This window comes from Myotis nattereri (genome assembly GCF_964212035.1).
Source record: "Myotis nattereri genome assembly, chromosome: 3".
Classification (NCBI taxonomy): Eukaryota; Metazoa; Chordata; class Mammalia; order Chiroptera; family Vespertilionidae; genus Myotis; species Myotis nattereri.
The window spans coordinates 204746821-204759889 of record NC_138077.1 but is presented as its reverse complement, the minus strand read 5'-3'; the positions used below and the strand labels follow the sequence as shown (position 1 = coordinate 204759889).

General features: G+C 53.3%; 1 protein-coding gene across 1 annotated transcript; it reads left to right on the top strand.

Moving 5' to 3' along the window:
• The first annotated feature begins 415 nt into the window (after positions 1-415).
• Positions 416-6552, top strand: UBXN10 (UBX domain protein 10). Its single transcript, XM_081088538.1, has 2 exons — positions 416-481; positions 5229-6552. Exon 2 carries the CDS (start codon positions 5244-5246, stop codon positions 6087-6089), a length of 846 nt encoding a protein of 281 aa, XP_080944664.1. The 5' UTR covers positions 416-481; positions 5229-5243; the 3' UTR covers positions 6090-6552.
• The last annotated feature ends 6517 nt before the right edge of the window (positions 6553-13069 follow it).

Here is a 13069-nt window from a genome sequence, read left to right as displayed (position 1 = left end):
ATCTGGTCTTGAAAAAGTTGCACGAGGACAGATAAGGCAGACAAGGGCTCCCCAACTCAGATGCCCTAAGAGCAGCCGCTCAGATTCTAGGGTCACCAGGAATCAGTTAGTGCAGCAGCTTCATCTAAAAACTGGGGACACTGGCAGGGTCAGGCCTGACCCAAGGTCACAAACCGGGGCTAGAGGCGGCGGGCGCTCCTCATCGCCAGCCCAGGCCAGAGCCAGAACCGGGCAGGGCACTCTCCCTGCTCTCCTGGGAGATGGGAACCAGGCCAGGAGCCAGGTGAGGTCCGCCAGGTCCGCCTACCCCGCCTCCGCCCAGCACCGGGCCCCCACCCTTTCACCCCCTCATCAGGGCCTGGCCTATTCCGGAGCCAGACCGGAAGCACGTGGCCCCCCACCAGCTCGGTTGCCCGGGAGACCGGGGCTGTTTACCAGCGGGACGAGCCCGCGACTGTGGCGGATGGAGCGGAGAGGCAAGGTGAGCGTGGTCGCCCGCTGGCCCAGAGGGTCAGCTCAGGGCCCCCTGCAGCATGGAAGGGACCGGGAGAGGCCAGGCCCGAGCCTCCCACACGCCGCCCAGGCGGGCCTCCCCGAGCTGGGCTGGGCGAACCCTGGGAGACAGGACAGGGACCCCGAGATGGGGAGCTACTCCCCAGGGGCAAAGCCAGCCCGGCCAGAGCTCACCGTTGCGGGAGTAGGACAACTCCGGGGCTCTGAGGCAGCCAAGGGCCTAGGGAACCGTCGGGCCATGCCCTCCTGGCTGGGCAGTACAGACAGGACACAGATCCCGAGGGACTAAAGGACAGCCCGTCACATGGAGAGACCGGAACCAGCTCTGAGCCTCCCCCGGACCAGCGAGCGCTCTGCCACCCAAGTCAGCTCTCACTTGCGGCAAGTTCTTTCTTGCCCCGCCCCTAACCCCTCTTCCAGCTGCTGAGGCTGGTTTCCCTCCGGAGCTGCCAGTTGAGCTGCCCCCCCCTCCACCTACCCATTCCCCTGGGAGTCATCCCCAGCTCCTTTTCCAAACCTTGGATCACTTGGTGGCTTGTGGGCCAATTTCTCCACGCCCCCTTCACACGTGGCACTCTGCACAGGACAGTGTCTTCTAATCAGGAGTCCTGGTGAGAACTGGGAATGGTACCAAAGCTTTCTCATGCTCAGGCCAGCTGCCATCTCCTGCTGGTTCTTCTGAGCGGTGTCATCCCGAAAGCATCGCGAGGAGGGGTGGGAATTGGCAGGGGGAGAGTATTAACTGATAAATATTTTTAAAAGACCAATTCACACGTGTGCACCCTTAGTACATCCCAGCAGCCGGTATGTGGGTGGTCATATTTTATTGCACTTACCGTCGATTTAGATTTGGGCTGTGACTGCAATCGGGTGGTCTGACCCTGTGGTGGGTGGGAGGCGGGCCCCGGGAAAGCAGGAATATGGCGATAGCGTCCCCTGTCATGTTTTCGTTCTTTCTAGTTGACTTGGTGATTAATCTGAAGGAATGCGCATCTGCCCTTTGGGCAGCTCCTTGGAAGCAGTTCTCAGTGTTTGTTTCCTGACTCCTAGCAGGCCCCTGGGCCAGACCGCGTGTTTAAGTAAACAGGCCACTTGCCTATTCAGCTGGCAGCTTGATGGATGCCTGCACCTAGATCTTGTCAAGTCACTTTGTGGTTGTGTCTGCCAGGCCTCGAGGTGGTGAAATGAGCCGGGCAGGGATAACGATGGTGCCCACACAAGCCTTTCTCGACTGAGTGGGGCAGGCAGCTGTCCTGGACCCAAGATGTGAATATAAAGGCATGAAGTGGGCCCCGGCCCCCAAACACCTGCCTGCCCCACCTCCCCTCTCCATGTTCTAGATGCCGGGGAGAGTTGGTGTTCCCGCCATGTAGCAGATGGTCCCTGCACTTGGGAGGAGGCAGTGGGTTATGAAAGCAGGTTCGACGGAGTGGTTTCACCTGAAGGAGGTGTTATTCTCTAAATAACCATGCGTGGGCTGACAGGAATTAGTCACAACTGAGGTTTTCCTCTGAGATAGCTTGCCGTCATGTTAGCTTATGACCAGCGTGTCTTGACTATGACACCCCCTGAACATGGATAATTATATGGTACCGAGAGGTATGGAAAGTGCATGCACAGACTCAAGCTTTCCTGTTAAAAATAATCCAGCAGAGAACACGTGACTCTGCTCGTCAAAGTTGTTAAGGAAGAGGTTTCTAAGTTACCAAACTCCCTGACAGTAAAACCTTCCCCAGGCATGTGTGGGAGCTGGGAGCCAAGCCTGTGATAACTCCGTGGAAACTGTGGCAAATGAATAGCCGTTCCGCAAGGGGGAGGGTGGGCAGAGAGGGGGAGTGGATGTGCCGGTTGAGCTTGTCTTGGGCAGAACAGTTGGACAATCATGACCTCCTCGCGCTGCCCTGAGTGAAAGTGCGGGATGGCTTAATGACAAGGGAAAGACGTTAGAACTAAACTAAAAGGGGGAAACAAGATCCCAGCACATTCTTCACAGTTGATCAGAAAATAGATTAAGTTACAGAGACAGGGCCTGCTGTTTTGATGCCAACGAGAAGGCTCCTGAACTCCCAGCCGCCAGATTGGGTGTGAAAGACGAGTGAGAAGTGGGAAATGGGAGTGTTAGGAAGACTGGGTCTGTGAGCAGAATGGGGAAAAGACAGAGGCTGTTAAGTGTAGAGAGAGAGAGAGGGTAGCTTTGCTCAAGAGTTTGCACTGAGTAGGACTTCAGGAAAATCCAGGGGTCGCATGTTTTGTCCGGTTGTGGTTTTAATGGAGAGGATGAGGAGACTCCCTAAAATCAGGCAACGATGGCAGGGCCCACACAACGGTACTCGGTTGTTCAGGATTTCGTGAGGAAGGTAGCTTGGAGTAAGTGAAGTTGAGGTGTTTAAGTTTAAAGCATGGAGTTAGAAGGGATTTATTAGAAAGCATTGATCTCATATTTTTGAGGCAATTTCAATAGGTGGTAGCCCATGAAATCCATCTTCCGGCATTTCTGTGCTGTGGGCGGGGCAGGCATGCGTCCTGTGATTCACCCAGCTGGTTAGAGATGACTACACCCCTGGGAAGACCTCTGAAGCAACAGGCAAGGCATTTGGACCTAAAATAATAAAAGTTACTAAACAGACAGAAAACCAAAAACAAAGAAAACCCCTTAATCACTTCATTAAATCTTTACTTTGGACCAAGCCTGGTAGTCATGGCCTTACCTACATCATTTCATGTTACTGTCTTCATGTTTCAGATAAAGAGACTGATCCGGAGGTATTTAAATAATGCCTCCAGGGTCACATTGCTCATAACATAGAGGAGGAAAGTGACATACGAGCAAGGTGGAGCCACTGCCTGTGGTCACATCGCTAGCTCGAGACAGAGCCTGAAGTAGAACCCTGGTCTTAGGACTCCAGGGCCCGTGTCCTGTGCACCCAAACGTGCTGCTGCTTCGGGACCATGAGGCACCGGGAAGTTGGCAGATCTTTATTGGGCTGCTCAGCCTGTGGGTAGAGAGAGCAGCAGTCACAGTGGTGGTCAGAATTCAGAGGGGGAGGCAGGAGCCCAAGACCTAGCAGTGTCCTGGGAAGCTATGACCGGGGACCAGCAGGAGGAGGTGGCTCTAACAGTGTTAGTGAAAGGGCCACCAGGATGGCCAGGAAAGAAGGAAAGATCTGATTTGGCGGTTGCGGGCCAACACAGGGCACCCTGCTCCTGTGAGCTCTCACAGGCACTCCTGAGCACCCCAGGTGCCAGGGACAAATACGAGGCCCTCTAAGTGTTTGCAAGGTAGCTGGGGAGACAGGAACGTTAACAGTAGCAGTAAAAGACAGAATGTGGTCAGTGCTGCGGGAGACGCACAGCCTGGAACTCAAAAGAGAACCCGTGTCACCGACATGGGTTCTGCTTCAGGCTCTGCCGCTGGCTGGCTGTGACCGCAGGGAAGTGGCCCGCCTTTCTGGCTCACCTGTCTATAGGATTAGCATGCACCCAGAGTCCCCTTTGCAGTCGGTCTAGGACAGTGTTTGTTAATGACGGCCTGCGGCCAAATCTGGCCCACCACTGTGTTTTTGTGTGGCTCATGAGCCGAGAAGAGCTTTTAGACTTTTAGGTGGTTGGGGAAAAAAATCAAAAGAAGAATACTATTCTGTGTCACATGAAAACTCTATGAAATTCAAATTTCTGTGTCCCTACTTGAAGGTTTATTTAAATACAGCCACACCCATTCATTTGCATACCGTCTGTGCCAGCTTTTATGCCAAAAGGGAGGAGTTGGGTACTTGTGACAGACGGTCTGAAAATATTTCCTATCTGCCCATTTACAGAAGAGGTTTGCTGAGCCCTAGTCCAGAACCCGAGGAAGTCCCTGTAAGTTCTGGCCCGTGGGCGGGTCAGCAATGGGGCCTCCCCTCCTCTCCCTCCGCCCCTGGTGACAAGGGTGGGGGTGGTCCATTGGGTGATCTGTGCAGAGCCACCTCTGAAAACCAGTAGGAAGGACAAGCAGTGGGCAGATTGGTGAAGAGGAAAAGGACTGAGGGCGACAAGGAAGTGGGGGTCACAGAGGGGAGCTTGTCCACAGTGAATACTGGACCAGAGCTAACTGCTGTTGGGACGCCTCTACCAAGTGCAGGGGGCAGCTTGCTGGTCTGCCCCTCAGCTCTTGCGTGAAGCTGAGCCTGGCTTTCCTGAGCGGCGACTTAACAGGGCTACATTCGCTCTTTAGAGCACAGGCAGCTCCTGGAACCGCTGCTTCGCATAATGGCGTGTGGCTGACTCTGAGCTACAATGGCAGGGCTGAGGAGCTGGGGCAGAGACCGTGTGGTTCCCAAAGCCCCAAGTATTGTTGGAAAAAGGTAGCCGACCCCTGGTCTAGGTTGTAACATGGCCTGTTCCTTCTCATCATGGTCTCTCAGCTCAAAGCGCCCCCTCCCCCAAATTAAGAATCAGAATTAGTCCCCACCCTAGTCACGCTCTGATGAAATACTTTATCTTCTTCATTGCAGTTATTACTCTTTGAAAATATCTATTTACGTATAGGATTAACACTTGTCTTTTCTCACTATGATAATGTAAGTTGCAAGGAATTTGGTTCCCTGATATAGTCCAATACCTGGAATGAATGAATGAATGAATGAATGGCAGCTGGTCCCCTCTCCTTTGTGACCGGATCCAGAAGTGCCAGGACGTTTAATCATGGCCTCCTCTCTTTTCTCCTGCTTCCTCAGGGGTCTTGAGAAGCAATGGCCACAGAAGCCCCTGTGAATAGAGCCCTCCCTGAATGCAGCCCTGTCGTCAGCACAGCAGCCGACCGCTTCATTTGGCAGCCAGACTCGCCGAACATGCACGTCATAAGGCCCAAGTCCGCCAAGGGACGGACTCGCCCGCGGCTACACAGACCCCAGGACGCAGGGGTGTGCTCTCACCGCACACCTCCTTCTCCGCCTCCAGCCATTCCCTGCGAGTCGCCAAGCAGCCAGAAGCCAGGAGCCTGTGCGCCCAGGTCCCCAAACCAGGGCGCTCCCGTTGAGGTCCCCGAGCTGCTGCAGCAGGTGCCCATGGGCGCTTCCTCCTCCCTCAATAAGTACCCGGTCCTTCCTTCCATCAACAGGAAGGCCCTGGGGGAGGGGGCCGCGGAAACAGTAGCTGAAAGGGCCGGCTCCCTGCATCTGAGCAGCATCCAGGCTCTTGACCAGGAGGAGACCTGCACCATGGAGACCAGCCAGGAAGACCCCAGAGCTCCAGCTCGTTTCCCGGAGAGGAAGCTCGTCGTCCAAACCAGGAGGCCGAGCTCCCCCGGGGCTGGAGACCTGGAGGAACCATCCGATCGAGAGCCGAGGCTGCTGCTGGCCGTCCGATCCCCGTCAGGCCGCAGGTTCGTGCGCCACTTCCGGCCAACGGATGACTTACAGACCATCGTGGCCGTGGCCGAGCACCAGAACAAGGCCACCTACCAGCACTGCAGCATTGAAACGATGGAGGTGCCCAGGAGACGTTTCTCCGACCTCACCAAGTCTCTGCAGGAGTGCAGCATCCCGCACAAGTCGGTGCTGGGCATCTCACAGGGAGACGGGGAGCCGTGGGTCTGAGTCCACAGCCACCCAGCTGGGGTCCCGGGTCTCTGCGCAAGGAGCCTGCTCAGGTGCCAGGGCCTCCCGGGGGCAGGTGGTTCCAAGTGCCACGTGAGCCTGGTGGTTCCAAGTGCCAAGTGCAGCGATGATTCTCGGGACCCTCGTCTTCAGAGCATCTCCTTTTAAGCAGTGAAATCTGCACCTGCACCAAGGGCACCCAGAAGATTCTCTCCTGGTTGTTAAATTCTCTCCACCCCTGGAGTGAACTGGCCAGCGGCCGGGGCGCTCCCAGCAACAGCTGTGGCCAGGCCTTCTCCCTCCCAGCGTTTTGGGACCTCCCTGGAGCACCTGCTCGCCTTGACAATGAACTCTCTCTCTCCCTCTCTCCCTCTCTCAGCCAGTGGTTTGCCCTTCTGTATTTGATGCAGGATTAAATACTTGCCAGAGAGGATTCTAGTCTGGTAAATAACCAGGGTTCAGGAAACGTCCAACTGGCATTTGTATTTCTTGCAAGTGTGTTAAGAAACGGGTGGTGACCCTGTGTTGGAAACAGCCCCTTCGCGGGGCTCAGGTGGCTAGAATTTCCTGGGGTTTTCAGTTTGTGTGAGGCGGCTGCAGAGGAAGGATCGGGTCTTCTGCTGGTACCGATCTCCCACCGTATCAATTGTCTAAACCAGCGGTCGGCACACTGCGGCTCGCGAGCCACATGCGGCTCTTGGGCCCCTTGAGTGTGGCCACGAAGTTTCAATCGCACTGTACGTGCGCGCCCGCACGTGGTAGTTTGTGGAAGAGCCACACTCCAGGAGCCGCAGTGTGCCGACCACTGGTCTAAACAGTCCGAGAGTCGGGAAGCAAATCGCCAGATTCGCCAGCAGCTCCCCTGAAACAGAGACTGACCGGGGTTAACATCTTTTGGTAGCTGCTCTCTGAGCGCAAAATTCTTCCAAAACTGAGAAAAGCCAGTGTGATCTGATTTTCTTAGTAATGAGTCTTTGGTTTTGTAATTGTATAAACCTATAAGTCTGCAGGTTTGTACTAACCACCCCCTCCCTCTGCTTATCGGGGTGTGGATACATTGTTTTAGCCCCCAGTTTTAAATATGTATTTTTAAAAATATATATTTTTAAAATATATATTTTAATTAAAATATATATTTTAATTAAAATATATATTTTTTATTGATTTTTTTTACAGAGAGGAAGGGAAAAGGATAGAGAGTACGAAACATCAATGAGAGAGAAACATCAATCAGCTGCCTTCTGCACACCCCCCACCGGGGATGTGCTTGCAACCAAGGTACATGCCCTTGACCGGAATCGAACCTGGGACCGTTCAGTCTGCAGGCCGACGCTCTATCCACTGAGCCAAACCAGTCAGGGCAGTGTCTCGCCTTCTTTAAACACAGAGGCTCCGGTGGCGCCCCTGTTCTCTGACTTAGAATCCCCCGCAGCGGGTGGGCACCTGGGTTCGGCGTCGCATGCTGTGCCTGTGCCGAGACCGTGTGTCCCAGTGTCTGGCTGATTGGCATGAAGCACTCTGACAGCCTTAGCCTGTAGCTGTGTTGAAGCCACAAAATCTTATTTTTCCAACCCTGAGTGGTGACATGGGCAGTTTGCCAAAGTTCTCTGGTCTTGCTAGTTTGGCAAGACTCCCACGTGTCATCTGGGTCCCCTTTATGGCCAAATCACTCCTCAGAGCAGGGAAACTTGTCCCTCCGCCCCAGCCCCCGCCCTCCAGCCACCGTGAAGCCCTGAGAACCGACATGCACACATAGAAGGCAGGAGTTCTAGAAGCACATCATTGTTGCTGCTTCCGCAACAAGGGCTTCTTGGGCGTAGATAAGAAATGTGGTTGGAAACGTGACCTCCAGCAAATCGATACTTAGCCGCTGAGATGAGCACCATCATCACTTCTACCAAAGAAGGCTCGCCTTGTCCTAACTGCTCCCCACCCCTCCCAAGCAATCTAGAATAGGTGGTAAAATTTCTTAAGACCATCAGGGTTTGGTCAGAGGAGCTGCAGTGCCCGAGGCAGCCCGTGCAACTGGCCAGGTCTCCCAATTACCGACCAGTGGCTCGAGCCTGGTACCTGCAGTACAGGAGTTTCACCTCCCACCCAGGACTCCAGTACATAACTGTGCCTTTGATCTAGCAGGCGGGGGCAGGAGGGAAGGGGGGGGAGTGCCCCCCCACGAAATGACACCTACTCTACGGTAAGAATAAAATGCCACCCACCTGGGACTTGGTAATTTCTCCAGGCAGGAAATCTTCAGAAGACTTGAGTGAAATGAGGCATGCTCGAAGCAGTTAGAGCCTTCCGCATTTAGGGGTTTGCTGCTGCTGTTTAGCTTAGAGTTTTGGGGTGGTGAAAAATATAAAAGGCAGGAAGCATAGACATATTTTAAGAGATATGAGTAAAGCTAGATTTGAACTTTTAATAAACTTTTAATAAACAGCTTAATAAACTTTTGAACAAAAGATGATGATTCTAACAATAAAACCGATTTGTGTGAAATTGAGTCGATGGAGAAGCGCATCTTATATTTTAGCCCAAGACTCTGGTTGCCACACTCTGGTGGACAGAGGGCTTTGTAAACCTGACCTTCAGTTTTCTCCTTGGTAAAGCACTTGGGCCAAGTGACTTGTCTCTGCTCCAAGTCCTCATCCCCAGCCCCTCCCCGTCCCCCAGATGCCACCCCTCCCATAGCTCTTGCTTCTATCACAGCACGAAGCTTGTCTGCATGGAGAGTCTCTTTCTCCTGGACATCATCCCACACTCTCCTCTCGGGGTTGGTGAGAGCCAACCATCTCAGAATTTCAGAGTCCCTGTCGGCTCTGCGTGCGGCATTGCCAATGAGGGGCTCTGGCCTAAGGGGTTAAGCGGAGCCCAGTGCATGCCTCTTGGTGGCCCAGGGTAGGTCTGCCTTGCCCACTTAGTAATCCCAGACCCTAGTCATGTAACCAACAGTGCTGGAGGGCCCACCCGGTGCCACACTTGGTGATTGGCCATTGGCACCCTCGCAAGAGACCATGGGCAAGAAAACGTGGAACCACCCCTAGACTCTGAAGTCGGCCGCTTGGGCTTTCTCCCCAAAGGACCCGAGTGAGGCTCGGGCTGGATGGCCGCTGTGTCCTCTCCCCACCTCGTGGAAATGCAAAGGCCACGGTTTCTAGCGATGGCGCGGGGAAGACGGCTCCCGAGGGATGTGAACCCTGCACAGGACAAAGCTTCATGGCAAGGTCTGCCAGTATATCTCCCGATGGAGTCCAAGAGGCAAATTAGTCCCGGCAGCAGAAGGAACAGCAGGAGAAATGAGTGACTCATCATTTAGAATCCAAAACATTTTCACCGACAGATGGCAGGTGGTTCTAACAACAGTCCTTGCCCTGAAAGTACCTGGGGACCCAGCCAACAGCCGTCAGGCCAGAGCAGCCCCGCCAAAGAGGCAGCCTGTGAACATGACCGTGGGCCAGCAGCCACCCCGAACTCCCACATAAAGTACTGCACAGACAAAGAAGCTCAGACAAGCCCCACAGCCCGTGGTCCGGTGACCGATCACTATCAGGCAGGACAAAGGCAGGCATCCCACCAACGAAACTGCTTTGGTTCATGCGCTTCTCGGCCATTTTCAGTGGGTTTCAATGTCAAATGAAGCCCTGTCCCAAGAGGCAAAAAAAGTTCCTCTCTCCAGAATGTTTTATAATAAACTGAGACATAAAGGCCTTCATAATAAATTGAGATAAAAGGGTGCACAGTTTCCTGCGCTTCGGGGTATGTTTTAGAGGAGCCTTTTACGTGATAAGAGGATCTACTCTTCTACCTTTTGTCTTTTTTTTTTTTTTTAGGTGGCTTAATAGGCATTTATTTTTCATAGTTCTGGAGGCTGGGCAGTCTCAGATCAAGGTGTGCCTGCCTTCTCTCTGTGTGTTCCCATGGCTTTTTCTCTTGAGAGGAGAGAGAGAGAGAGAGAGAGAGAGAGAGAGAGAGAGAGAGAGAGGAGAGAGAGAGAGACTCTTTTACCTTTTGAACAGAAGTGGAGCGAGAACATGATTATTTTACTTTAGCATGAGTTTGGAAATCATGCCGAGAGGAAGCAGGAGCATCGGTTTTCTTCGTTCACCGGGGCAACGCACCACCACACGATGAAAAGTTCGGGAGCCTGTTTACCCGAAACCAGACCCAGCCAAACCCCCGCCATATCGGCAGAGGAGGGCAGAGGCCACTGCGGGGGAGTTAGCAATCCGAGTGGAGCAGACTTTCGGTGACTCATGGACGGCCAAGACAGTCGCTCACATTATAAAAATAAAATTGGCCGTTTTATTTTGTGTCTCCGCTGGGGGTGACATTTTCCTTCCCTGATCTGGGCAGTTTCTACCGGTTCTTTCTGACGCCCCTGTGTTCCTCCACCTTCAAACAGCTCAGGAAGCAGCTGCGCTCCTGAGCGGCTGCGGTGCGAGAACAGAGCTCCGCAGGTCTTTTTGGACCCACTTACATCCTCTCCAAAGAGGCTGAACGACTGAGGTGGCAGCTGCCAACCGGTACGACGAAGCAAGACTCATTCTGCGATCCTGCTGCGTGCCGAGAGGGCTGTGGCGTCAGAGTGGAAGATGGAAGACCAATGGCTGCCGTGGACAGTCACCAGGGAGATGCTGGTGGCAGGAGCCAGGGTGGGAGTTGTAGATGTCATGGGGCATAGATTTTTCTTTCTTCCTTTTTTAAAAATATATTTTTATTGATTTCAGAGAGGAAGGGAGAGAGAGATAGAAACATCAATGACGAGAGAGAATCATTGATCGGCTGCCTCCTGCACGCCCCACTCTGGGGATCTTAGCCCGCAACCCAGGCATGTGCCCTCACCAGGAATCGAACCATGACCTTCTGGTTCATAGGCCGACGTTCAACCACTGCCCATGCCAGCCAGGAGAATCTATTCCCTTAAGGTGGGGGGCGGGGGGGAAGCAAGAAGTTTGATGAGGTGGGATTTACTCAAGTGGACTTAGCTGACCACATCACCGGTGTGGACTGTTTCTGCAAAAACAAACAAAACACATACAGAAACCAGACAAACACACGGTGAGCAGGGAGAGGCACTTCCCAGGGGTTTCCCTTCACAGAAAGGAAATGCATGAATGAGCTTGGACAAGGCACACAGAGAATCCCAAAGCTATTCATTGCTTTAATTAAGAAGAGATGCAACTAAAAAGGTCGCTATAGCACTTAATGTGTAGGGTAGACAAAATCAATTACCATCTAACTCCCGGGGTATGACCAAGGTCACTTGGAAAGAAGCCCTTGTTCCAGTGAAATGACACATTGTTTATACCTCCCTCTCCCCTCCTCCCCTGCCTCCCTTCTTTCCAATCATTCCAACCCAGCAGCCGATTTCAGACTCAGATGCATTTTTTTGGTGGAGGACAAACAAAACCACTGTCCTTTGGCCTAACTAACAAAGCTGCTGGTTTCATAATTGTCATGCCCACCAGTTCTTTACAATGAGGACATCTGTGCAGTCAGGCCGTGGTCCTGCTTGTGACCGGCTGCGAACCGCCTCTGACATCTGTCCTCTGGCGGAGAGGTGGGGACCACGGGTCCACTCTGGCTGGAGTACCACCGACAGGCAGCCTGGGTCTGCTCTGGCCCCAGCCCTGAGAACAGCAGTGGCCAGCCTCCTGCAGACATACCATGGGAGCACGGAGGCAACCCTAACCCTCCCAACTGGGAAATACAGACTGGAAATTGCTTGCATCAGCCCTGGGATATTACAGTGTCAAACAGAGCAGCCCTAGCTGGTTTGGCTCAGATCAGAGTGTCAGCCTACGACGGAAGGGTCCCCGGTTTGATTCTGGTCAGGGAGGGGCAGGTGCCCAGGTTGTGTGCTCAATCCCCAGTAGGGGGCGTGCCGGAGGCAGCCGATCAATGATGTTTCTCTCTCTCCCTCCCACTTCCTCTCTGAAATGAATCAAAATATATTTAAAAAACAAATAAACAAACAAACAAAAAAACAGAGCAGGCGTCAATGGTTCCAGACAGTAGAGGGCTGGTTTGTTTCCCAAGCCCAGGCCTGGGCCTACCCTCGCTCTTTTCCTTCTTAACGGAGTCCCCAGTTGGCCCTCACCTGATTCAAATCATCTGTAACAAATCCATATTTAGCACCTATATGCCAGGCTCATGTGAGGTCTGTCAGTGAACAGAGCTGGCCCCAAATCCCCGCCTACATGGAGGTCACGTTCTAATGTGGGGAGACAGAAAAGAAAACTACACATAATGAAGAACATGGTGTGATCGAAAGGGATACCTGCAAAGCAAAACAGAAACGCAGAGCCTGGCCAGGGGGTCTGGAGAGCGTGGGGCAGGGGGAGGTAGGAGGAGATCTTACATGGCTGGTGGAGGCAGACCTAATTGGCAAACATCTGAGTGGAGAACTTGAGGCAGATCAGAGAGGCAGCTGTGTGGAGGCGGGGCTGGGGGTGGGGAGGGAGTGGGTCCCTGGCAGAGGGGATGCAAAGGTCTTTGTGACGGGCTAAGGGGGGTGCACATCTGGCCTATGAGAGGAGAGGCAGGTGGCCAGTGGCTGGAGCTAGGGAGGGCGGGGCTGTCAGAGGTGGGGACGGGGAGACAGGTTACATGCCCTTTAGGCACCAATGGGGAGCCGTTGCAGGGTGCCCACACGTGTGCCCACATCAGCACTCTGGCTGCTGTGCTGAGAATAGGTAAGGGTAGGGGATGGGAGACCAAGCAGAAGCTCTTACTTCTGTAATCCAAGTGAGAGGCACAGACCAGAGTGCCGGCCACAGATGTCATGAGAAGCGGTCAGCTTCGGGGTATATAATTCATTTACTTAAAAAAAGCAATTCCTAACTTAACTATAAAACAGTGTTAAAGTAAATGCTGACCCATAATACGCATCATCATCATCACAGATTGCTTTTCCAGGCAGAAGAGGCTCACGCTTACAGATTGCACTACAATCTGCCCCATAAAGCAAACACATTCTTTTT

Bases quoted from the DNA above. Each gene is read 5' to 3' on its own strand.
- UBXN10 (XM_081088538.1), top strand. From the start codon at position 5,244: ATGGCCACAGAAGCCCCTGTGAATAGAGCCCTCCCTGAATGCAGCCCT.